The 24,584-nt window shown below is 34.9% G+C and overlaps 1 protein-coding gene across 3 annotated transcripts in view; it reads left to right on the top strand.

Annotated features, from left to right (window-relative positions):
* Positions 1-24,584, top strand: part of OTOGL (otogelin like) — a 228,740-nt gene that overhangs the window by 58,937 nt on the left and 145,219 nt on the right. For all 3 annotated transcript variants that reach the window (XM_074226513.1, XM_074226511.1, XM_074226512.1), the window contains exons 19-25: positions 1,118-1,327; positions 4,235-4,400; positions 5,926-6,000; positions 7,035-7,087; positions 8,557-8,719; positions 19,185-19,292; positions 19,750-19,888. In XM_074226513.1, the coding sequence (XP_074082614.1) occupies positions 1,118-1,327; positions 4,235-4,400; positions 5,926-6,000; positions 7,035-7,087; positions 8,557-8,719; positions 19,185-19,292; positions 19,750-19,888 (914 nt within the window). The remainder of the gene's footprint in view (positions 1-1,117; positions 1,328-4,234; positions 4,401-5,925; positions 6,001-7,034; positions 7,088-8,556; positions 8,720-19,184; positions 19,293-19,749; positions 19,889-24,584) is intronic.

Below are 24,584 nucleotides of genomic sequence, written 5' to 3' on the forward strand. Positions count from 1 at the left end.
TTGTGATAAAAAAATCTCCAGCTAACATAAAAGCACTCAAACTATTAGTTCACTAGTAAATATTTAATGTATATTTTAATGTTCAAACAAAAATTTGATATTTAATATAAATGGGACAATATACTTAATATAATAAATTTAAAACAAAAGCATTCAGATCTGTCCTATTTTTTTAATGGGAAGAGATCTAATTTAATGAATTGATTAATGAAATAACTTCATTCAGCCCAAAATCATATATATATATATATTTATATATATATATATATGTATATATATTCATATATGGAAAGAGAGAGTCTACTATGTCCAAGAAAGAGGGCAAGTAGATGGCATAGTGGATAGGATACCAGACCTGAACTCAGAAGGTCTCATCTTCTTGAGTTCAAATCTGGCCTCAGACACTTACTAGCTATGTCACCTCACCCTCAGTTTCCTCATCTGTAAAATGAGTTGGAGAAGGAACTTGTAAATCATTTCAGTATCTTTGTTAAGAAAACCCCAAATGGAATCACAAAGAGTCAAAGATGAATTAAATGACTGGATAACATAACCTTTTACAAGGTATTATGCTTGATGGTAGGGATACAAAGACAAAAAAGAATCAGTCTCTGACTACAAAAAAACTTGTTTTGTCCTGAGGGATATATGACATAGAGGATTGTGATAGTAAATGTTTAACAACTAGTTCTCCCCCACCCCCAAAAAAGCATGCACAACCCACCTTTAACTTTAGTCTGAATTGTTAACTATTTCTTAGCACTTTTTAAAGTGTAGCCAATCAACAAAACAATCAATCAAATTCTGATTTATAGCATTTACTGATATCTGAGATGTTATTGCTTATTACTGAAACTCAGCATCCTGCTCTCTCAAGTTGCTAGGAAGCCATTTTGAACACACCATTGATACGTGATATAATGCACAGAGAGGAATAGATGCAGACATCTCCAAAGTAATACAAAGAAATTTCAAAAGGGAAAGAACACTAAAATATGGAGGAAAAGAGAAGCTCTTTGCATAGGAGGTGTGCTTTGAAAGAAACTAGAGATGAGGAGGGAATGAATGATGTTTCCTGGTTTACAAGAATCATGATAAATAATTCCTTTTTTCCTAGTTGGCTTTGCTGCCCACTGTGATGTCATCCACCAAGAACTCTTTGCTCCATGTCATGATGCTGTCAGTCCAGGGTTGTACTATCAACTTTGCCGTTTTGACGCATGCAAGTGTGGAAGCAATTGTTTATGTAATGCTTTGGGGCACTATGCCTATGTCTGTAGCAAGCATGACATATTCATTGATTTCCGGTCTCATGTCTCATTCTGTGGTGAGCATTCTTTTTTCTCAAAATTAGAAAGGGGGTGAGGGAAAACCACTGCATTTTGGACGACTTTGTATGAAGGAAAGCTACAGCTGATTTTTGTCTGTTCCTTTTATGTAATGGAGTTTAAAAAAAGGAATTTAAACTTTTTGTCCCTATAATTGCATAGCAACAAAAACACACAATACTGAAATCATAAGAGTAGCATCATGTATGACAGATAATTTAGTTATTTCACAAATCCGATTTTTCACGAGTAAGTTTTGTTAAATCCCTCAAGTGAATAACAGGATCTCAATAAAATTTAGGAAAAATTAGGGAGAGAGGGCTTCTAGTCAGCAGAGGCCTTATTAGCCAACCACTTTCCTTAGACTTACAAAATGAATATGCCCCCCCAAAATAGATGGAGAATTGAGAGATATAGTCACAGATTCAAGAATGAGAAAAGATCTCTGCAGCCATTGAATCAGATTCCCATATGAAAGAAGTCCCAGTTGCAATTTATGTGAGAAATAGTCATTCATTCCTCACTTGAAGACTTCTGAGAAAGGGGAAACCCATCATCTCTCAAGGCAGACCATTGCACTTTACTTTCTTCTCTCATCATAGCCCTATACATACTTGAACACTATTATGAAAGGTAATCTAGAATCTTCTGTTCTTCTGAAAAAAAAATCCCTAGTTCATTCAACCTACCTCATATAAATGACTTTGACTTAAACTCCTTAAACTCCTCCACTTTCAAGTTTACCAAAGTCCACTGACTATGATACATATGATGAGTTTTGAGGAGGGCAGAATACAGTTTTTTTTTTTTTTTTTTTTTTTTTTTACCAATTCCTCAGTCTTGGAAGCTACTCCTCTTAATATAGTCCAAGATTACATTAGGGTTTTTTGATTGCTACTCATGAGTTTGGAATCCTCTAAGGAGTCCGTTAAAACCCTCAAATCTTTTTCAGAGAAAGTTCTATCTAACCATTTCTTCCTCCCCTCCTAGTTGTAAAGTTAAATTTTTGTGTTTGGGTGCAATTCTCAACATGTATCCCTTTTGAAATTCATCTTAATCCGTTCTAACCAACCATATAACCAATTCTGACCTAAACTCTAACAATTAGTTAACCTCTTGACATATTTTTTTCAAATGTAGCATTTCTTCTTTCTGTGTCATCTGTAAATTTGCTGAACATACCTTCTATGCCTTTATCTAAGTCATTGATAAAACTCTCAAACTGTAGAGGCCAATATCAGATGCCAGGCATACTCAACTTGAGACTTTCTCCTAAACTGAACCATGAAAAATTATCCTTTGAGTCTGGACATCCAAATGGGGCTTAATCCATCTTCCTATATTGCTGTCTAGTATACATATCTTTTATCTGTTCCACAAAAAAGAGCATGAGAAACTTTATCAAAAGTTTTGCTAAAATCTAGTTAAAATGTACTTATGTTCCTCTCACCTACCAAAAAAAGGAACAAAGTCTAACAAGATTTATTTTTGATGCTGTCATTCTTGATTTTCGTACCCACAGACTTCATCCTTTTCAATAAATTTACTAATTTTTCTTTAATGATCCATTCTGGAATTCTTAGGAATTGCAGTCAGACTCATTGAGCTAGATCTTACCAACTTCATTCCCCTTTTATTGATGACTAAGAATTTTCCCTTTTCCAATCTAATGATACTTTGTTTCTGTTTTATTCTTTTAGATATCATTGAGAGTTGCATTCAATGCAAAATTTCCCTTAATTTTCATTCTGGTAATGGTTGAGATTTTCATCATTTGCACACACACAGATACACACACACAGACACAGATACACGCACAACTTGTGTATGTTTCTATTGCAACTCTAAGTAAATGGTTTAAACTTGATAGTTTTAATCTATTTCCTTTCATTAGTCTCAAGAACTCCAGTTTTACATTTTTTTAATGTTCCCTTATCTTTGTTTCTTGAAACGTTCTTTTAGGTGGTTCCAAAAGTAGCATCTGTGCTTGGAGATTTTCCTTCTTCAAATTTATCTCAATTTTTTCCTGAATTTCTCCTCCTTGAATTCAACACCTGACTTTTCCCACAAATCCTTAAGATGTACATAATTTCTTATTTATTTAATTAAAATACTTTTTTTCTTTTCCTGTTCCTTCTCCTGTAGCAAGTGATCCACTTCAAAGGGAAAAGCTTGTTCACTTTTCTAAGAATCATAAAGAGTTTAATATTTCCACTGTATTCCCTCTAAATCTTGATAGATTGATGGACCAATGGGCATACCAATCTGGTCTTTTTTAGTGAACGGGAGAAGTTAATGGCTAGTTGCGCCAACTGGTAATTAAAGACATAAAGAGAAAGTTAGGAAAAACTAGACAGTTTTGAAACTTCATAGAATGATTAGAGTGTTAGAAAATTTAATCAGTGAGTAGAGAATCCAAGGAATGGAGGTGATTTTAGTTGAAAACTACATGTCCAACACTGGCTTCACTTTAACAATTATACAAAAAAGGATAATGCCAAGTTATTTACCTCCATGGAAAAACAAAACAAGAAGACAAGTTACAGTGACATAGAGCTTATTTAAACATTAAAAAAGAATTTGACAATCTAAGTAACTAAACTATAAAACAGGCTCTCAGAAAAGGTTGTGGAATCTCCATTTCTGGAAATGTTTTGCAAACCAAATTGCTAACATCTGTCCCTAGTGTCTTCATTATAGCCTTATAGCTAGGCAGGAGACAGAAGATTCACATCCATGAACTTTTGTGATCCTTGAACTTTGAAGATTCCAGAAGTTTCATGTGTATATTGAAGCTAATTATTTCTGACATTCATGTTTCATGTCAATCAAAGATGTTCAAAGAACTAGAGAATGTTTTGAGTCTCTGTAGAAATAGCTTATTTATGGTGATGCTTTCTCTTCAGCCGTGGTATGCCAGAAAGGCATGCTGTACCATCCCTGCTCATCCTTCTGCCATCATTCCTGTGCCTCTCTTTCCTCCATGGAGATCTGTGATGATGATTGTGTGGAAGGCTGTAATTGTCCAGAAGGCAAATACTTTGATGAAGCAATTAACTTTTGTGTGCCCATGTAAGTCAGAGAAAAATCTTAAAAGCATCCTATATGATTTCTTTCCATATCTCTCAGATAAAATGATTCCACAAGCTTTTAAGGTTATTTTTGTTCATTTTTATTTGATTTTCTTTTATGAATTCCTTTTTAGTGAGTTAAAATTACAGCTAAAATGTCAGGTGCTTCATCCTAAGGATTGCTTCTACTTGCACCTAAAAAGGAGAGGTCCATAGTGACAAATGATTAGGTATAATAGATTTTTTTAAAATTTCTGACACAACATTTCTCCTAAAAGATTTTACCAGGGCAATATCAGAAGTTCACTTCTCTATAGAGTTTGCTATTAGGAAGTAGTTAGGATAGAAAAAAAAATTATGCCTAAAAGAATTTACTAGAATAATCTGTGGGGTGAGGGGTGGGACTGGACCTGTGATTTTGGTGGTAGAAGGAAGATTCATTGAGCAAACTTTCTATTTTAGTTCAGATCAACTATTGAGCAATTCATGGTTTTAGAGAGTTGTCTGAAATACCTAATATTTAAATGGATTTGTCCAGAATCACAAATACAGCTAATTATGTTTAGTAGAAAGACCTAAATCTAAATCCTCTTGACTCCATGTCTAGATTTCTATATACTTTCTCAGTTCCTCAGATATAATTCAATGACATTAAAATAAAGGCTATAACAAGATTTTGCCTTTAGCCTATAACAAAGTCATCTATGGTCCCCCTTGTCTTCCTAAATCTGTATATAGCAAACTCAAAGTACCAACAAGATCTAATCAAATTCAGGCTAATTGCAATTGATAGCTTGGGAAAGTTAGGGTTTATGTTGGGACCTGGAATTCCTTTTGGCAACCCTCAATCTTAGACTAATCAAAGGCAAGCTAGATCAGAATGAATAGGTTAGTAAAATACCTTTGGTGATCGGTGGTTTCACTTGCTGAGCTCATCAGGAATTCTCTTCTAGCTTTTTCTATATGCCTCCCATTTCCCATTGGGTAAAGGTGTGTCTCTGCTAACCAGATGACAGTGCTTTATGGTTCACAAAGTGTTGTCCTTACAATAACCATGGATGGAGGTGGTTTAAAATCTGTTTTCTCAATTTTGCTAACTCAGAGAAGGCTAAGTGACTTGTTACTTCCAGATTTAATCCCTTGATATTCTATTACTATTATTTTTGCGAACCTATGATGAGTTTGGAATCCAGGTCTTCACATTTCAAGTCCAATTACGTTTTAATCACACACACACACACATATATGCAGAAAAGGCTATTCACTGGCAAAGAAGCTTTTTCTATTCAATCTGGGACCTAAATGAAAAGGCATTTACATTTTATTTTGAAAAAAAAATAATTCAAAGTTTCCTTCAAATATCACTCCTTACATAAACTCTATTTCTTTGTTAATATGATCATTTCACAATGCCCACCTTAAAATGTAAAGGCAAATGACTTGATCCTCATATGTAATGTTGAGACCCTGTTTATTATCATCCACATATTTGTGAGTTGTTAATTTTAAGACATTGATTTTTACAGATTTAGCTGCCATTGCCTTTATAGAGGCAGTCAATATCAACCTGGAGAGCTCGTAGCCACACCAACTGGCTTATGGTATGTTTCTGATATGGGCTTTTAACATGTTCTTAGTATGTTATTAACACTCAGGTCATATACATAGTGATAATATGATAATTTGAAAAATAATCTGAATCATAATGTTGAGAAATGCATGGACTTTGTACTTTTTGTTAAAAAGAGTATTTATGTTCATTCTGCACTAGGAGGACTTGTAATGAGTAGGTGAAACTCAACTGATGTTGATAAGACCATTCCTAATCAGTTGATCCCCATTATTATAACCTGTAGCTAGCCTTCTCATAATGAACAACTTAGAACTTAGCCTGACTCTAACTTGCCCTCCTGTCTTCTCCTCTTTTTTCTTTTTTCTCCTCTCCACTCTACCCCTCCCCTTCCATCTCTGCCCTTTTTCTCCTTTCCTTTTTTCTCCTCCTTCTCCTCCTCCTCCTTCTTCTTTTTCTTTTTCTTCATCTTCATTTTATCTTCATCTTTTTCTTCTTTCTTTCCTTCTTTCTCTTTCTTTCTTTCTTTCTTTCCTTCTTTTCTTTCTTTCCTTCCTTCCTTCCTTCCTTCCTTCTTTCCTTCCTTCCTTCCTTCCTTCCTTCCTTCCTTCCTTCCTTCCTTCCTTCCTTCCTTCCTTCCTTCCTTCTTTCTTTCTTTCTTTCTTTCTTTCTTTCTTTCTTTCTTTCTTTCTTTCTTTCTTTCTTTCTTTCCTCCTCTTCCTCCTCCTCATTGTTTATTTTTTTGCTGTTCTTGTACTTCCTTTTTATCCATTGCTGGCCCCATATTTGGAGCATTTTCTTTTGATAGGACCTATCAAATTACCTTATGCTCTAATGGCATAGTTTTTGAGAGCCTGGGTGTCTGTGTCAAAGGAGGCACCAGAGAAGAACCTCAAGGTTAGTCAAGTGGCCCCGAGTCTTATTACTTGTTGATAACTGAAGTGTAGAATTTCACCCTCGTGTGTAGACAACTAATTCTAGAACATTTGAGAGTTTTTGAAACAAAAAAAGAAAAGTTGATTTGAGTTTTGATTCTTGTAACAATCATTTATTTACTTTTATTAGTCAGTGTTTAAATGGGACAGTGAAATGTGCTGAACCTTCTCCTGCTACCGTTGGTGAGTCACTGAAATGGCTTTTCTCTGGATCAAAATGTCATTTTTCTGTTTTGTTTAAGAATTGCAATTGCAACCCTCATGGCAGTCACATATTCAGTTCTATGATGTTGATTTTGTATCTACTGTGTATAAAGGAAGGGACAGAGACCAGGTTTTTGAGTAAAGAAGATATGGATTCAAGTCCCATTTCTATCATGGGATTACTTGTACAAGTCTCAATGGTTCTGTGCCTTAGGCAGTTTCTAAAATTAGACATTACAGAACAGATACTCATTTGTAGTATTTGAGTTTCTTTCCTGGGAATTTCTTCCCCCTAGCTGCACTCAAGAAACTTAACTGTCAGGAGGGGATGGAAGGAAGGGAAATACTCTGACAGAATTTTCACATTCATTCTGGCTCAGGGACTAAGTGCTTTCACTTAGTTTGCTGGTCAGAAAACGAGCTATTGATAAAATGGATCTTCTCCCCATTCCCCCTGCCTCCCACCCTCAAAGAGCTTACCTTCTATTGGTAGATATTTGCTTAAAGTACTTACAGGATTTATACAAAATATCAAGATAATATTGGGGCATAGAAGGGAGAGATGCAAACACATGGGGGGATTACTATGCATAAGGTTTTATTTATGTGTTGTTTGTTTTTCAATCATTTTCAGTCATATACAACTCATTGGGACTCCATTTGAGGCATTCTCAGCAAAAATACTGGAAATGCTTTGCTATTCCTTCTCCATTTCATTTTATAGATGAGAAACTGAGATAGACAGAGTTAAATGACTTGCCCAAGATCACATAGCTAGTGTCTGATTCCAGGTCCATAACTCTATCCACTGTGCCACCTAACTGCCTCTTTAATTTATATAGGATTGCATTGATCTGGTACCAAATTCCACATTATTTAGTTTATACATGAATTTCATATCCAACAGAAAAAAATTTGCCTATTACCACAAACTTCAATCCTGTTCTCCACATATATAAAAGGTGAATAAAAATATGATAGTTAAGTAATGTTAACGTTGTTATTGCTAGATGGAAGCTGACAGTGAACCAAAGGAAGGACCAGGATTAGGAAGAACTAAATTCAAATCTGGCATCAAATACTATCTATGTGACCCTGAGCACACTACTTCCCCAGTTAAGCCTTAGTTTCCTCATCCGTTAAAAGGAGCACTATTAATAGCATTCTTACAGAGTCGTTGAGGGGAATCAAATTAGAAACTATGTGTGAAGTGCTTTGGAAACCTAAGAGTACTATGTAAATGCTAGCTATTATTTTTATTATTGTTAATAAACTTCATAGACATGGGATTATTGAATAGTTCTATGAAATCTCCTGAGTAATAATTAGCCAAGGGTCCTATGGGTATTTTTGTAGACACATTTAAAACACAATTGTACCATTCTGTGTGATTACTTACCTGTAAATTACCTAAAGTTAATAATATCTAATCTGTTTTATCTTTGAAGTCCATACATGCCCAGAAGGAAAGCGCTACTTTGACTGCAAATTTCCTGACCCAGAATTACCAGCATCTGGTATAAACTGTGAGACTACTTGTACAAACCTGGCCATGAACTTCACCTGCACCCCATCTCCACCTTGTGCAAGTGGCTGTATTTGTCCCCCAGGGTAAGCTGTTCTTTGAAGAGGCTGAAGATTTAGTGTTTGTCAAAAAAGAGATCACAAGTCAAAGGCTTTGATCTGATCCATTTTTAAAAAGTATTTTAACTACCATTCAAGGTTATTTTTGCAATTGATTAATGACAGCTAAGATATTGATTTGATAACTTAATAAATTATCAACCATGTATCTAACTTTGTGATGGCATGTATCTAGGGGTAGAATGTTAGGCTTGAAGTCAGAAAACATGGGCTGTAATCTTACCTTGATACTTTCGCCGTCTAAGCAGAGTAAATTGTAGTAGTTGAAAAAAACACCATTTTGTTTTTGAGTCTCTTTATATTCTGACACTCCATGAACCAATTTGGGTTTTTCTTTGCAACAATCCTGGAGTGGTGTGCCATGTCCTTCTCTAATTCATTTTACAGATAAGGAAACTGAGACAAACCAGGTTAAGTGATTTGCCCCAGTTCTCATGACTCACTAGTCAGATCCTCCTGATTCTAGGGCTGCACTCTGTCTACTGTATCGCCTAGCTATTCCTTTATTTTTTGTTTATTTTTGTATGCACTTTAAAGTTGTACAGGTTGACTCCTTTTATTGAATTCAAGCTTCTTGAGGGCATAGACTGCTTCATTTTGGTCTTTTTATCTCTAGCAAAGTGTATGATATATATATATATATATATATATATATATATATGGTGCTTAAAAAAGTGATTATTGATCAATTAAATAAATGATTATTTGAACCTTGGGTAAGTCCCTTACCTCTTCTGGGCTTGAGTTTCCTCCTCTGTAAATTAGGGATAGGAATACCCTTATAGTTAGTCCCTGAATTGTTTCTGGGCTCAAATGAAATATTACATGAAAAATTTAAGGTGCTATACAAATGTCATTTATTATTTCTTAAACAGTAAAATTCTAGGTGAGAACTCTTTCTGAATTAAGTTTTAACATATGATCCCAGTGGAGCTAGGTGGATTGAGCACTGGTCTTGGAGTCGGGAGTACCTGAGTTCAAATCTGGCCCCAGACACTTAACAATTACCCCATTGCCTTGCCAAAAAAAAAATGATCCCAAATTTGGAGTTAGCCATCTTCCAAGCTCTGACAACCTTTGATATTTCAGACATACTTTTTTCACAGATTATTCTAATGATTTAGGAGCAAGGAGTTCCTAGAAAGAAGTCTGTAATTTATGTGGCAGCATTCATTACTTTTTGTTCTCTCAAACTAAGTTCATGAATAAGGGCTCTCATCCATGATGGAAACCTTCTAGAGGCTTATCCTTTTCTGTAAGGTATTCACACTCAGTGGTGCTGTCCAGAATGTGAGTAGAAAGATGGTCCCCTGAAGGCAATCTTCTTAAGGTAAATGGATAATTCATTCTTAATAGGTACATACATCCAGAGAGAAAACTGGACTGCAGCCCTTCTGAACTGTTAATCAATAAAGAAAGACCCTATAGTTTATTTACTAAGTGAGAGATGATGGTATAAGTAACCCATATTTGGATATGAAGAAAATTTGAGTGATTTGGGATGGGTTCCAGTCTCTCTCTACAAAGGAACTATGTCTGATGTGTAGAAAGTGGTTATAAAGAACAACTATTCACCCATGAGAATAGAAAGAGTGACTGAGAGAAATCTGGTCACAGATGCAAAGATTTTGAAAGTCTTTGCCCTTGAAAAGGGAAAAGGAAGCAGGGATTCTTTTAGAGAGCAAAAAAAAAATAATAATCAGAATTTGTCAGACTGCATTTTTCATGACTTTTTTTTCCCTTTTGAACTAGAGCTTTGATCTCATGTTTTGTCAGGAGCTTCTCATGAGAATCTTTTATCAATGCCCCTTCTTTATCTGAAGCACTTAAGATGTTAAGTGATTTAGGATCACACAACCTGTAAGCATGCCAGTCAGTATTTCTTTAAAAAGTGTTATTAAAACTAAAAAAACACAATACCACATCATTGTGATGATGAACAAGTATTTATTAATCACATTTTTAGCTATGGAGACAAAAATGAAATAGTCTGGAAATTTAGGAATCCTGAACTTCTATTATTTGAGTGTTCCAATGGACCTATGACCTTTTTCATCATGGCTATTGTAGTCGGTGATAGAAATTACAGCTAATCTTCCTCTAAGAAAAACCTTTCAGAAAAATGAATCAATAGTGAATACTCAACAGAAGCTAAATAAATTGAAATTGTAGTCAGTAGGATTTTTAGCAGATCACAGATCAGGAGTTGGAAGCCTTAGAGGCCATCTGATATAGCTCTAATTTTATTAATGAGGGAACTGAGGTGGAGAGAGGCTAATCAGCTTGTCTGTGGGTACTCAGCTAATAGTTGTTTGGATGGGGATTTGTATTCAGGTTTTCCTGACTTAACTACAGGTTCTCTTTTCACTGTAGCTCATTTCTAGCAGCAGCAAGCAGTTAGTGAGATTTTAGACTTTTCTGTCTCTTTAAAATCATGCCATGTACTTAGTAAAGTTTTGCATCTGGAATCAAGGGTATTATCACTTCCTTCCATATTCAGAAGTTCTAAGAGTGGAGAAATAATATGGTAGGAGTGGTCCTACCATGGGTGAATAGCAGAAGGAGAAGGGGGCAAGGGTAGAGGGCATTATGTTGAACTGGTTTTGAAAGAGTCAAGACTATGATTTGAGAAAAGTGAGACAATATTGTTCAATGATATCAGGAGGGTAATGTATTGACTTGGTTGTGAATCAGATTCCGGTGAAACACAAGGCTGTGCAACGTTATCAGCCTTAATCCAGTGGCAAGACGTGGGTCAAGTTGACTGGTAAATCAGTGTTGGCTAGGAAGGAGGGTGAATGTACTGTAGTTATAATGCAAAGAGCAGAATCTATATACAGAATATTGAAAAGCTTGAATTCTTTATAAAGTTGGTGATTATCAAAAGTAGTAAAGCATGTGATAAGGTTAGTTTGAGGTTTGAGAAAGGCTTCATAGCAGTCTTTTGTCATTTGAGGTCGGCTTTAAAGAATGGACTAGTTATAAATAAATGGAGATGAGAAAGGTAGGGGCAGCAGAATTTTCTTTCAAATAGGCTTTTGGGGCATGGCCTAGGAAGTTAATGGCAGTATTTCTTTTTCAACATTGTTTCTGGGAAATTTGTTCTGATTTCTGCCAGCTGAGTTAAACCTTTTGGAAAATAATCTATCCTTAAATCGAGGGCAATGTTTAGTCTGTGGAGAAAAAGGTCTTGCATTTGGCATGAAAGAGGCGATTTGTCACCCTAGACTCCCAGAGTTTTGCTGTGTTCCTATCAAAATCTGGTATCGGTAAAGGATCTGAAAGTCATTCTCATTAAAGGATAAAAGGATTCATCCCAGTTTTACTTCTCCCAGTGTGACTTTCATTTTAATTCAGATCTGTTATACTAAAGGAATGAAGCTTTTAAATTAGAATTTCTAGGATCATCAAGAAGATAGTGAGATTTCAGATTTTTCTGTCTCTTATACTTAGTAAAGTTTTGGATCTGGAATCCTAGTCCTGTAACAACCGGTGTGACAAACAATTTAGCCTCTCCGTGCAGTTTTTTTATTTTAAAATGAGGGGTTTGGGTGACATGATCTCTTGGGTCCCTTTCAGCTCCCACTATGGATTCCTATGTTCCTCTCCTGGCTCATCCCATGATTGGAAATAAGACATACTGAAATGATTTTGGGGCAAGAAGGAATAAGAAGGAGCAAAAAAGGCAGGCGTGGATTACTTCCTTTGGCACTGAAAATAAAAGAGAGGAGAAAGAGGGAAGGAACTAGATTAGTCCAGAATTTTTTTTTTCATGATGGTAGAGATATGGTGATGAATTCAAAGCAGAGAGGAAGATATTACCTTTAGTGGGAAGACAAGAATCAGGAAAATAGTTTTAGACAAGGTACAGCTTTCTTGTGGTAAATAAAAAGTTTGAGAGATATGGTTTCTGGATAATTAATCATGTTATTACTAATGGTTAGTAGATAATTAATAAAATGGTCTTTGATTTTTCTCTCATAAATCAATGACAAATCATGGAGGTCTGTCAATTTTTATATATCCTTTCAAAGAGTGTTTATTCCTGAAAGGTGGAAATCAGCTCTGATTGGTTAACAATTATTGAGAGAATGAATATTATAATGAGAGGTGAGTCTATTCTAATGAGGGATTAGGGGTCATGACTTTAATTATGTCACTCTTACTCATCTCTACCCAGACCACCCCCATCTAGACAATTTAGATCTACCCCACCCAAGCCTGCCTGAATAGAACACAGTGGACTAAAATTCAGCTAATCTAGGTTTTCCCATTGATGGGGTCTCAAATAAGAAGGGATAAGCATATAACCCCAGGGCAATCTTATCTATCAGCAATGGCTTTCAGGAAATAGAGGAAACAGAAAAGGAAAATCTTCATCTCAATAAATAATTTGCTGTTACTATAATGAGAGAAATAATTTCTTTTGAGATTGATTTCTCTTCTTCTCTACTGGATTGATCTAATGCATTCACCAGTATTGAATCATATGTATTTTATTATATTAAGGAAAAATACTTTTGATATACCATAAATATTTTTAAGACATTATTACAAAAATACCTAACACTTCAAAGCTATTAAAAATCTTTAAGCGTCACAGTCCCCTTGGGGTATCTCCCTAGTTCAGAACTCTCATGTTTCCTTGTTGAAGTTAGGTGGTACAACAATTACTCTGAGGTTCTAAGATATTATCTCTATTTCTGAGTTCCTACTACTGTATTTTCTTTTTTCCTTTTTTTTTTTTTTAGGTTTTTGCAAGGCAAATGGGGTTAAGTGGCTTGCCCAAGGCCACACAGCTAGGTAATTATTAAGTGTCTGAGACAGGATTTGAACCCAGGTACTCCTGACTCCAGGGCCGGTGCTTTACCCACTGCGCCACCTAGCCACCCCTCTGCTACTGTATTTTCCAAGCCCCCACCAGTGTACTCTACATAAACAATCAGAAAGTAGAACAATTAGCTCAAAGCAAAAAGATTTATTGAGACAATTGTATAGAGAGAGATAAGAGAGAGAGAATTTATTATGCACTTATTATGTGTCAGATGGAGAAGGAAATGGCAAACTTCTCCAGTATCTTTGCCAAGAAAACCCCAAATGGGATCACAAAGAGTCAGGCAATTGAAACAACTGAACAACAAGAAAATTGTGACAGACACTGTATCCAAAGCTAGGAGTACAAATATAAGTATAAAGCATAGTCCCTACCTTTAAGGAGCTTATATTCTAATGGGAAAGACAACACAAAAAGAGCTCTTGGCAATTTGCAAAGAGGAAGAGAAGGAGAATAAATTAAGCTGACCGACAGAACCAGAACAGTAACTATTAAAACATCCACTCCTCTCCAAAAACTTAAATTACAATCTCCATAAACATATTTTTTATAGGAAATTTGAATAAAATGTTAAAAGCACAAAGTGAGGTATATTCACAATGCTAAGAACTACAGGACTATATAACAGAGTCTTCTTGAAATTCATTTTGGGTTTAGAATTTTTGGTAGGTTGGTCCCTTAGCTGGGCTTAGAGGGTCTGCACATTCCTATTAGCTTGACTCTTCCTTTCCAATGCTAGTAATCGCACGAATCCATGGTTGAATTTCTTGTTTTCTGCAAGAGATCAAGCTTCTGAATATGTTGACTTTTTTAGCTTCATGGACTAGTCGATCATTGTTCACACAATGGAACTGCTACCTACCTTTGAATTCAATCAGAAAAATATGCTCATACTTAATATAGGAATAACAAGTTCTTGAAGGATTGTTCACATTTTAGCTCTTCAGCATCGATGATGGCATGTTGTGATTCTTTCAACTAAACTGGAGAACCAAATTCCCTTTCCCTTAGACATTTTCTCTACTTAAATATGTACCATCCAAAGCAAATCAACTGGGGCTTTTTCAATAAAATCCAATAAATATGTCAAGCAAACCATACATTAACATTCACAGTGATACAATTTACAAAATTTCTTAAAGGTTACCATTTATTTAAGAACTTGTAAGACCTTTTCCCAATCCCAAAACATGATAAAAACACAAACAAAACAAAACAAAACTGAACTTCCCCTAGCAAAGGGGTGGACTAGAAGTTATAATCTTACTTTCAGGTGAGAAACCAGACCACCTTGTCTTGATGCTTATTGTAGCATGAGAAATTAGTTCACTTCCTCCTTCTCCAACTAAGGGGTGTCTCTGCTCTGGGTCCCTTGGGTACTCAGTATTAATAACAACCCGGCATTTGACCCAGAAATTAATTGGGATGCCATTCCTTTCCACCTCTGCTCTAGATATAAATAGCAGCCTGGATTGAGTTCTCTGGATCTCTGTAACACAGGACCTGGAAACACACAGGATCTTCCAAATGGATATTGCGATTCACCCCTCACTAGGGCAAGTAGGCTAACTTTAAAAAAATCAGACAAACTCAGAGAGACCTCACAAAGATGTTATGTAGCCCCAAAGAGATGAAGTCCTTGGGGATTGGCCATTCAGTATTTCTAGGATATCAGCTATGGATTATCCATAAAGCAGATGAGTTATTTAATATTAAGATGAATAATTCTGGGTGGCTAGGTGGCACAGTGGATAGAGCACCGGCCCTGGAGTCAGGAGCACCTGAGGACACTTAATAATGACCTAGCTACCTAGCTGTGTGGCCTTGGGCAAGTCACTAAACCCCATTTACCTTGCAAAAAGAGAGAGAGAGAGAGAGAGAGAGAGAGAGAGAGAGAGAGAGAGAGAGAGAGAAATAATTCTGCTCAAACAAAAGTGGACAAAAAGGAACATGGACAAGCTCTCTAAGATATTTACTAGACACAAGTATTCTAAGAATGCAGTCTCTTCCCTGTTGATATTAGCTACAATATTTATGATGATCATGTAATAGATATCAGGACATAGCACTGAACAGAGCAAAAGTATTTTAAAACACAGTGTTAGGACTTTTCGGAGAACTGACTATTCTGTTATAGTATAGGAAAAACCTCCCACAGAAAAATGCTAATTTGGGGAATATGTTGAATTAAATGACTACTGAAGCCCCTTTAAATTCTACAAAATATTATGCAATTGTCCTTTTGTATTTGGATCACATATCTAATACTAACTTTTGTTATTATTGTTCGGTTTCAGTCGTGTCCGGCTCTTTGTGACCCCATTTGGGTATTTTTTTGGTAAATATCCTGGAGTAATTTGCCATTTCCTTCTTTAGCTCACTTGACAGATGAGGAAACTGAGGCAAATAGAATTAAATGACTTGCCCAGGGTCACAAAGCTAGTAAGTATTTGAGCTCAGGAAGGTGAGTCTTCCTGATTCCAGGCCTCGTCCTCTGTTCTAGATGCCCCAATAATAGCCATCATTTATGCAATTTATATAACTACATTTATATTATATCTTACATACCTTATCTCATTGGATCCTTGTAACAATCTTATGAATACCCATGGGCATTGATTTTTTTATAAGAAGGCATAACTGAGGATCAGAGATATTTAATGATTTGCCCATTGTCACCTTGCTTTTAAATGTTAAAGGCAAGATTTGAACTTGGATGACTTCTGATCTTAGAATCATTACTTTTCCATTACACCATATAAAATACAAATAGTTGATATCATTAATATGACCTCTTTTAAATTCTTAATGAATAAAACAGGCTCTTGTTAGTTTAATTCATCTACTAAATTAACTAAATATGACTATATTCATCATATTTTACTAGAATGAGTGAGAGTAGCTTTCCATTTCTTCTAACTTAAATTAAAAAATAAGTTAGGATAAGAAAATGCCACATATGAATATGGTGCAAGGGGATTTTTCAGATATAAACCAAGCAATTTAGTTAACAAAGATCTGATAGGTTTTGACAATAAAATTCCATATAACTTTAGTGTTCAAAATGGTACCTCTCTTTTATCATTCAAATTTCCATTTCTTGTTATTAGACAAAGAAAAATTCAAATGCATTTTAAGGTAGATGAAAGTCAGGTACTGTAGATTAAATGTTAAGAGTAAGGGGGTTGCAGAAATATTGTTCATAATGTTATTAATTTACTTGAAAGACAGATTTTAAATTGAAAACCATAATATCAAAGATTATAAGGCAGAGGAATACAATTACCAATCTTTGATGACAGCAAGCTAGTATGAAAGAATTTTTTTTCTAGTCACAATTAACTTTAGAATTTTGGGGGTGGAGGGGAGGTACTTCTACTAAAAAAAGTATTAGGGATTTAAAAAATATTAAAACAACTTGATTTAAAGAGTATAGAATTTTATAATTTCATATTAAGATCCCTCTCTGGGTTTCTATCCCTACCACTACCACCACCTCTTACTTTTACTTTCAGGTTGCCTCCATCTAGGGCTGCTGCTTCCTCCAGTTCTAGGGGTAACCTGTGGGCACACAATACTAACACTATGACTTTCAACCCCCTACCAGTGTGCTTCCTATTATCTATCAGCCAGATACAGAATGAAATGTATTTTAGGATATGACCAATATGACAATTTGGTACATATAATTGTTATAAGGGCTGTGGTTTCCTATTTTTCTTTTTCTTTTGTTTCCCCCCCAGTGCTGGGCAGAAGTGTGAAAGAAAATTCGTTCTTTGTTAGTTGAAGAAAATTGTTGCCACTACAAAATACCTCATAATTGGTCATTCATTCAGCCTCTGTTTAAAGATCTATATTGATGGAATAACTACCACTTCCTGATGGAACCCATTCCATTTTGCGATAGTTATTGTTTTTAAGAAGTTTTTGTTAAAAAAAAAGAAAAAAAAGTTTTCCTTGACACTGAATCTAAATTTTTGCCTCTTGGCAACTTTCACATTTTGCTTCCAATTCTGTCTTCGGGGGTCAAAGAGAGTATGTCCAACACACTTCTTTATGACACTTCTTCCGATATTTGATCACATCATTCATGTATCCCCAGCATCTTCTCATCTCTAGGCCAAATGTCTCTTTCAACTCGTTGTCTCATAATATAGACTCATAGTTCTCATTTTGAACACTTGCTAGTATGTCACTGATCTTAAACTCACCAATTTTAAGTCAGATAGAATATAATTCTAATTATTTTTGATGTCATTTCAGTGACAAAGCTTTCTCAATGACTGATTTCTCTTCAATTAGAATGTCTTTCTGATTATCTGTTTAAGTACCAATCATGACAAAGAGTGACAGCTATGACATTTACTGCCAAATGGGAATATGAATTGTATTAGTTGGAGGTGTATAGCAATGCTTCAGGGGAAATATGAGATAGCCATGGATGTTTTTTTCAACTGGTAACTTTCAAAGACAATAGATTTAGAGCTGGAAGTGTATTTGATTATTTAGTTCAGCCTTTTCTCTTTACAAATAAGCAAATTAAAGCTCAAGAATATTAAATAAGAAGTCACTCCCAAATTTCAAATAAATCTTATTAAATATATATTGGTGAGTTCCCTATTGATGCATATTGCAACCCGGGAAATTCATCTATGCTTGCCCATCCTGTGAAGCTTCTTGTTCATGCTTTTCCCAAAGTGGCTAACCACGTGGAGTTGGTTCATTCAAGGTCTGAAGGCCCTCCTTACTTTTTCAACACCAAAATGGTACTAGGGAACATACCTTGTTCTTGCCGTATGTCTACCCTAACTTTTATTTCCATCTTCTGAAATAAAAGAAATGAAAATATTTTCTGTCCTTTGAATTCTTTGATAACTCAAGGTCATATAGGTTATAAATATCAAAGCCGAGATTCAATCTCAGGTCCTCTGACCCCTCCTCACCTTTATCTACCTTCCCCCAAATATAGAGTTCTTAACACTATACCATATTTCCTCATTTCATTTCACAGGAATTAGGATTTGTAAAATGAGTTCAGTTATTTCTCATGTACATATTGTGATTTGGGGTATCTAAGTGTCTTACAAAGTTTTAATATAGTACTTTTGTGTAGTCACAGTGCAATGGAAAAACATTTTTCTTAATAACCAATAATTGGAAATAGGTTTTTTCCTTTGGGTAAAGGCTCATAGGATGATAGATTCAGAACTTTAAGGGACTTAATGGGTTATCCCATCCAGTTCCCTCCTTTTATAGATAAGAAAATCTATTCTTAGAGGTATAGAGAGGTGCAATGACTTGCCCAAGGTCACCCAGATTTGAAGTCAGGTGTCTCTCATTCCAATTCATTTTCTATACCAAAACACATTTTATTTCTACCTGCCTCAGTTTAATCCAAGAATTTGAGTTCTGTGGATGTCCTGAAGTAACAGTTGCAGTATTTTGTAGTATCACCATTCACATATATACATGGACATGATGACAATATACTATTTTATTTCTATAGCTTATGGGGATGTCTTACTGTTTGACAATTTTCTCATACTTTTCATTTAAATTAGTTTTTTGCTAAACAGTATTTATGTTTTCATTTTGCAGCATGGCAGAACACAAGGGAAAATGTTATGTTCCTGAGAGCTGTCCGTGCCTTTGGAAGGATTGGGAATACCTTTCGGGAGAAGTGATTTCTACCCCTTGTTATACCTGGTAATGAGTTTCAGTGATCTCAAAGGAATTTGATTAAGTATTTCTGCTGGCAGCAATCTTTGACTTTTAGTTACTGAATTTGGCTGCTGTCTTCTCATCTGCCAAAGGAGATACCAGCATGCTTGGAGTCCTTTCTTAAAACCTATTCATTAAATGGAAATAGAAGTCCTAGGAAGTGATGAGGAAATGGTTGAATTATTTTTCTGTTTATTTGTTTAGCATAAATATAAAAGGGTGGATAATTATAAATCTAGATGCTGTTGGAAGAAAAGTATCAAACTTACTAGTTACCATCATAGTTGATAAATTTAATTCTGATTCTTATTAATTCATCTGTACAATAAATAGATTATTGTAAGGGTTAGAGGGTTTATTTTGATAAATGTTTCTACTGATTGGAAGAAAATGTCAATGAGAAAGCTTCTTTGGAAGGGCAATAACTGTGTCCCTCTTATAGTGTTTGTCGGCGAGGGATGTTCAATTGTACCTATTACCCGTGTCCCGCAGTATGCACAGTTTATGGGGACCGTCATTACCATTCCTTTGATGGACTGGAATTTGACTATGTCAGTGATTGCCAAGCTTTCCTAGTCAAGGTAGGTCTATGATTGTTCTTCTATTTTTATATTAGTGTAAGATTCCTATTCTTAGGAAAAAGAACTCTTAGTCCACAGAAGGTTTAAATATTTTGAACAAAATCTACAGAAAGAGGTAGCAGTTGTGAGTCAAATTCCCAGATGCATCTTTATGTCTAATTATGTTTCAATGCATGAATAATTGGGTCTTGAATAAGGGATGAATTCTTTCTTGAATTGACACTGTTTAAAGCATAAAATGAAATAACTTAATAAAAATGTATATATATATATATATATATATATATATATATATATAAATTGTGAGATACATATTTCTTTATGATTAGGACAGTATAGCACAAGGTATAGAACTAGTTTTGGAAAAGGGAAGATCTGAGTGGGGAAAGTGTCAACCTGCCTGGTAGAGGGAATGTCCTTACTTGGGGCTTCCTATAACAGTGAAATAACCAGAGGAATCCAATCTGTATTTGAATCATAATTTGTATTTTCATATCTTAAATATTAGATCTGTAATTTATGTGTATATATATAATGCAATTCATACAGGCACATACTTGTATATGCAATGCAAACATGTACACACATAAGCAGCTACTCATATATACATATATATTTATGTATGTATACACATAAACACACCTAGCTATATAAAAATATATTTTATGTATATATGCCTAGTATATTATATCTCTCTACATTTTATCTATATTTATATATATACATGTATCTGATTTTATCTATATGCATATAATACACAAATGTAGATATATGTATATAGATAGATGCATATTTACACACATAAACACACATATGTACACACATGTACATATATTCCTTTATATACATACATATAAACATATGTGTGTCCTTATTAAATTTAATTGGTGTAAGGAACTTATAGGAGAAATTCTCATTGCTAATATGCATCAACATCTTATGTTTTTAGAGAATTACCTGTAATACTGAGACAGAAAGTCACTTTTGCAAGAGTCCCAGGACCAATAGGTGTTAGCGGTAGGAACAGAATTATTGCTTCGTGATTTCAAAGACAGCTCTCAATTTTCTATGCCAGACTGTCTCTTGAAAAAAAAATACATCAGTACTTTTTGCTTTAGTCTTGAATTTGGATCTTGAAATAATAATGCAAATATGTAAGCCTGGTAGACACTAAATTGGATTTAGAGGTAAGAAAATCTGACTTTAAATGATATTTCTGATAAAATAGCTGTGTGGCAAAGGGTAAGTAATTCAGTTTCCTTGAAGCTGTCTCTTCAGTTCTAAAATGGAGATAAAAATATCTATAATGTCTACTGGAAAAGATATTATAAAGTTCTAATATGGTAGCAAAATATAAAATATTTTGCAATCCTTAAAGATTCCAACTATTATTGCTTATTATTATTATTATTATTATAATCATTATTATTATGAGTAGTAGTAGTAGTAGTAGTAGTAGTAGTAGTAGTAGTAGTAGTAGTAGTAATAGCAACTACAGAGATAGGGAATATATATTTTATGAGTCATAGAAACAATTTTTGGGGAAAGGATTCAACGTGTGATTTCATCAGTGTGGGAATTTCTTGCACTGATGCCAGATTGGCAAATGATCTGTAATTTATTCTTTATGTTAAAAAACTCTAGAGATCTATGAATCTTTTAGGTAGATAGGGAGCCCATTATAGAGTACTGGACTCAGAATTAGGAAGACCTGAATTCAATCTCAGCCTTAGCCTCTTCTTAGTAGTATGACCCTGGGTAAGTCATTTAACCTCTGTCAGAGTCAAGTTCCTCAACTGTAAAATGGTAATGATAATAACACCTTCCTCTCAAAATTGTTGTGAGCATAAAATAAGTTGATGTGCTAGTTATCATATTATAGGAATGCCAAAATAAGCAATTAGTAAACAGTACAGGTTGAATTGTAATGCCATGAATTTGAAAAAATACTATATAATTCTTGAAATAAAAATCCTTTTGAATGACTAAAAAGCCCATTTTATGTTTACAATGTCTTTGTCTTTCATAATGAACTTTACAAATGAGAAATACTCGCTGGAGAAAGTTGATCCAATAAGCTCCTAACTTCCAGCAATATAATCATATAATAAAATTCCTGATAATTGAAAACTTTTGTGATTATGGTCCTTTGTGTTATTAAAGGACTTCATTGAATTATAATTTAAGTGTATCATCACATAAGTATATCCTCATTTAAATATGATTGTAATTAACTGAAAAGTGATCATTAAAGCCTGTAACCTCCCACTCTTTAATAAAGCTCATGTATTAAGACTATCCTCCAAACAACCTGATTTACTTTTTGCCGGGGGGGGGGGGGGGGGGGTTGTTGCTTCATTGTGAGTAATTTTGAGTTTTTGGTAAAATGAGCCACTGTGAATAGTTGAGTTCTAAAGTTCAAGAAATTATTTGGCAGTCACATAATGAAGGAAAATGGCAAGTTGCCTGAAGCTTTTCATCCAGAGAATAACAAGACACAGGTGATGAAAATGTACCCCATGAGTTTTTGTCTAATCAGAACAAACCTTGTTTTAGCAAAGAGAGGCGCAATATTAGACTACTGAGTCTTCTTTCAAGGCTTGGACCTTAAATCAAGAACATGAATAAGAGCAGATTAAAAACCTGAAATTTCATGGCTTCAGTGAAACTCCTTTAGAGATAACTTGGGACTTCCTTCTTGTCCTCCTATGACAACTCACTCCATCTATCAAAATTGCACCGCCCACCCCCCAAATTAGAATTTTAAATACGATTACTATTTTTGTTCTCCTAAATCTTTCATTATGTGACTCAGATTAAGTCAGTTCTTCATCTCTCATTTTAATGACCCTAAAGACAACTCACTCCTTGAAAATTGATCCTCCCTTTTCCCTGCTGAAGTCTGGTGAGGTAGAGGAGGGTGAACAAAATGGATGGTTTGGAATAACCCCTGTGGGGAATATAAAGCAGATTAGAAGGATTGGCAAACTACACTCAAAGACTGTGCTTAGCAGGTGAGAATCTGTTTGATTTGGTGATTTCCTCAGCATCTTTAGAGCAGAACAAGAAGAGAAATCAGATGTAAGGAATTACCTAGATATATGGTTTCACAGGTTGGAAACAGGAAAAAGTCCAGAGGGCAGAATCTTATTAACTAGACTATTGTGTCAAGGCTAGGTATGGGGAGATAAATAAAGCCAGAATATCTTTCACTTACATTCAATAGATGTATCTATATAACTTGTATATGCGCTTTCAAAATGTCCTTTCCCACATTAGGATGGGAGTTCTTTGGCTTTTGGCTTCTTTCATATCCCAAACACTTAGCACAATGACTACCGCAGAATAAAATGTTTAATGAATGTTGGCTAGCTGACTGAGTGACTGAGTAAGGGAGATGGATTGGGAAAATAATTATGGGTCATGGATCTGAACATTTCAATGAGAGATAAAGATTTGATTTAATTTGAGTAATATATAATGGGAGATTTAGGAGATCAAAAGATAATAATGTGTATAAAATTCAATTTTGGGAGGGTAGTGCAATTCTGATAGATATTTAGGTGTAAAATATGGCAATGTCACAATTGAAGTTGGAGTAGAGAAGAAGAATATTGAAGATGAGGAGGCTGAGAAATTTTATGATCAGATTGTCAAAGAGGTGGTCAGCATGAGTATTGGCAATCCTGAGGATGAGGACAGGGGAGAGAATGCAAAGAGAGATCATGGACTTGGTAGTAGATAATTGTTTAAGTTGGGAGAATGACCCAAAGGTTGGTAGATGACAGCAAGAAAGATAGGACTGCATCATCTCAAAAGAATTAAGGATATTGAAGAATGGTGGTGGCGGAATAGTTTGGAAGGGATGGTGGGAAAAGGAGCATATTTCATGCCTCTTCCTAAGCCTGTTGGTCAGGAGAAGCAGAGAAAATTGGAAGGGATGGAGTCCTCAAGAAAGGACCAGATTTCTTTTATATTCAAGATTTGTAATGAATGTTTCTATATAACTTTAAAGTTTGCGAAGTACTTTACATAAATTATCTCATTTAATCTCTCAAACAGCCTGGGAGAAGCATTTTATATCTGGGTAGAGGTTAAATGACTTGCCCAGCATCACATAACTAGTAATTGTATGAAGCAGAATTCAAACTCAGGAACTCTGTCCATTGTGTCATCATATAACTTTTAAAGATGTTAGTTGTTTTGTCAATAATAGAACTGAGGTTGTTAAAGTATACAGCAGGTCTTATTTTCTAGTTTTGTGGTTCCTAGAATTATGTTTTGATATCTAATAGGTACTCAATAACCATTTGTTGTTCAATTCACCTCATACAATCACGCCATCCATGAACCAACCAATGATTATCAATTTGTCAGGACTCCAGTATCTTTTCCTAGAATACTCTAGAGGGGCATGAAGTCAGACATGACTGAAATGACTGAAGGAAAACAAAATTTGTCAGGGACTATAATAAGCATTGGGGATACTGTGGGAATAGACCACCAGACTAAGCCTTAAAGGAGCTTGTATTCTAATAAAGGATATAGCAAATACTTATTATGCAAGTCCATAAAATATACTTAAAACAGAAACAAGAGAGAAAGAGACTCTGAGAAATCTCAGAGACTTGGAAAGAAGGAACCCAGAGCTAGAGAGACAAGGAAGAGTCTCCTGCAGAAACTGATACTTAAAGTA

This window comes from Macrotis lagotis, chromosome 2, assembly GCF_037893015.1.
Source record: "Macrotis lagotis isolate mMagLag1 chromosome 2, bilby.v1.9.chrom.fasta, whole genome shotgun sequence".
Classification (NCBI taxonomy): domain Eukaryota; kingdom Metazoa; phylum Chordata; class Mammalia; order Peramelemorphia; family Peramelidae; genus Macrotis; species Macrotis lagotis.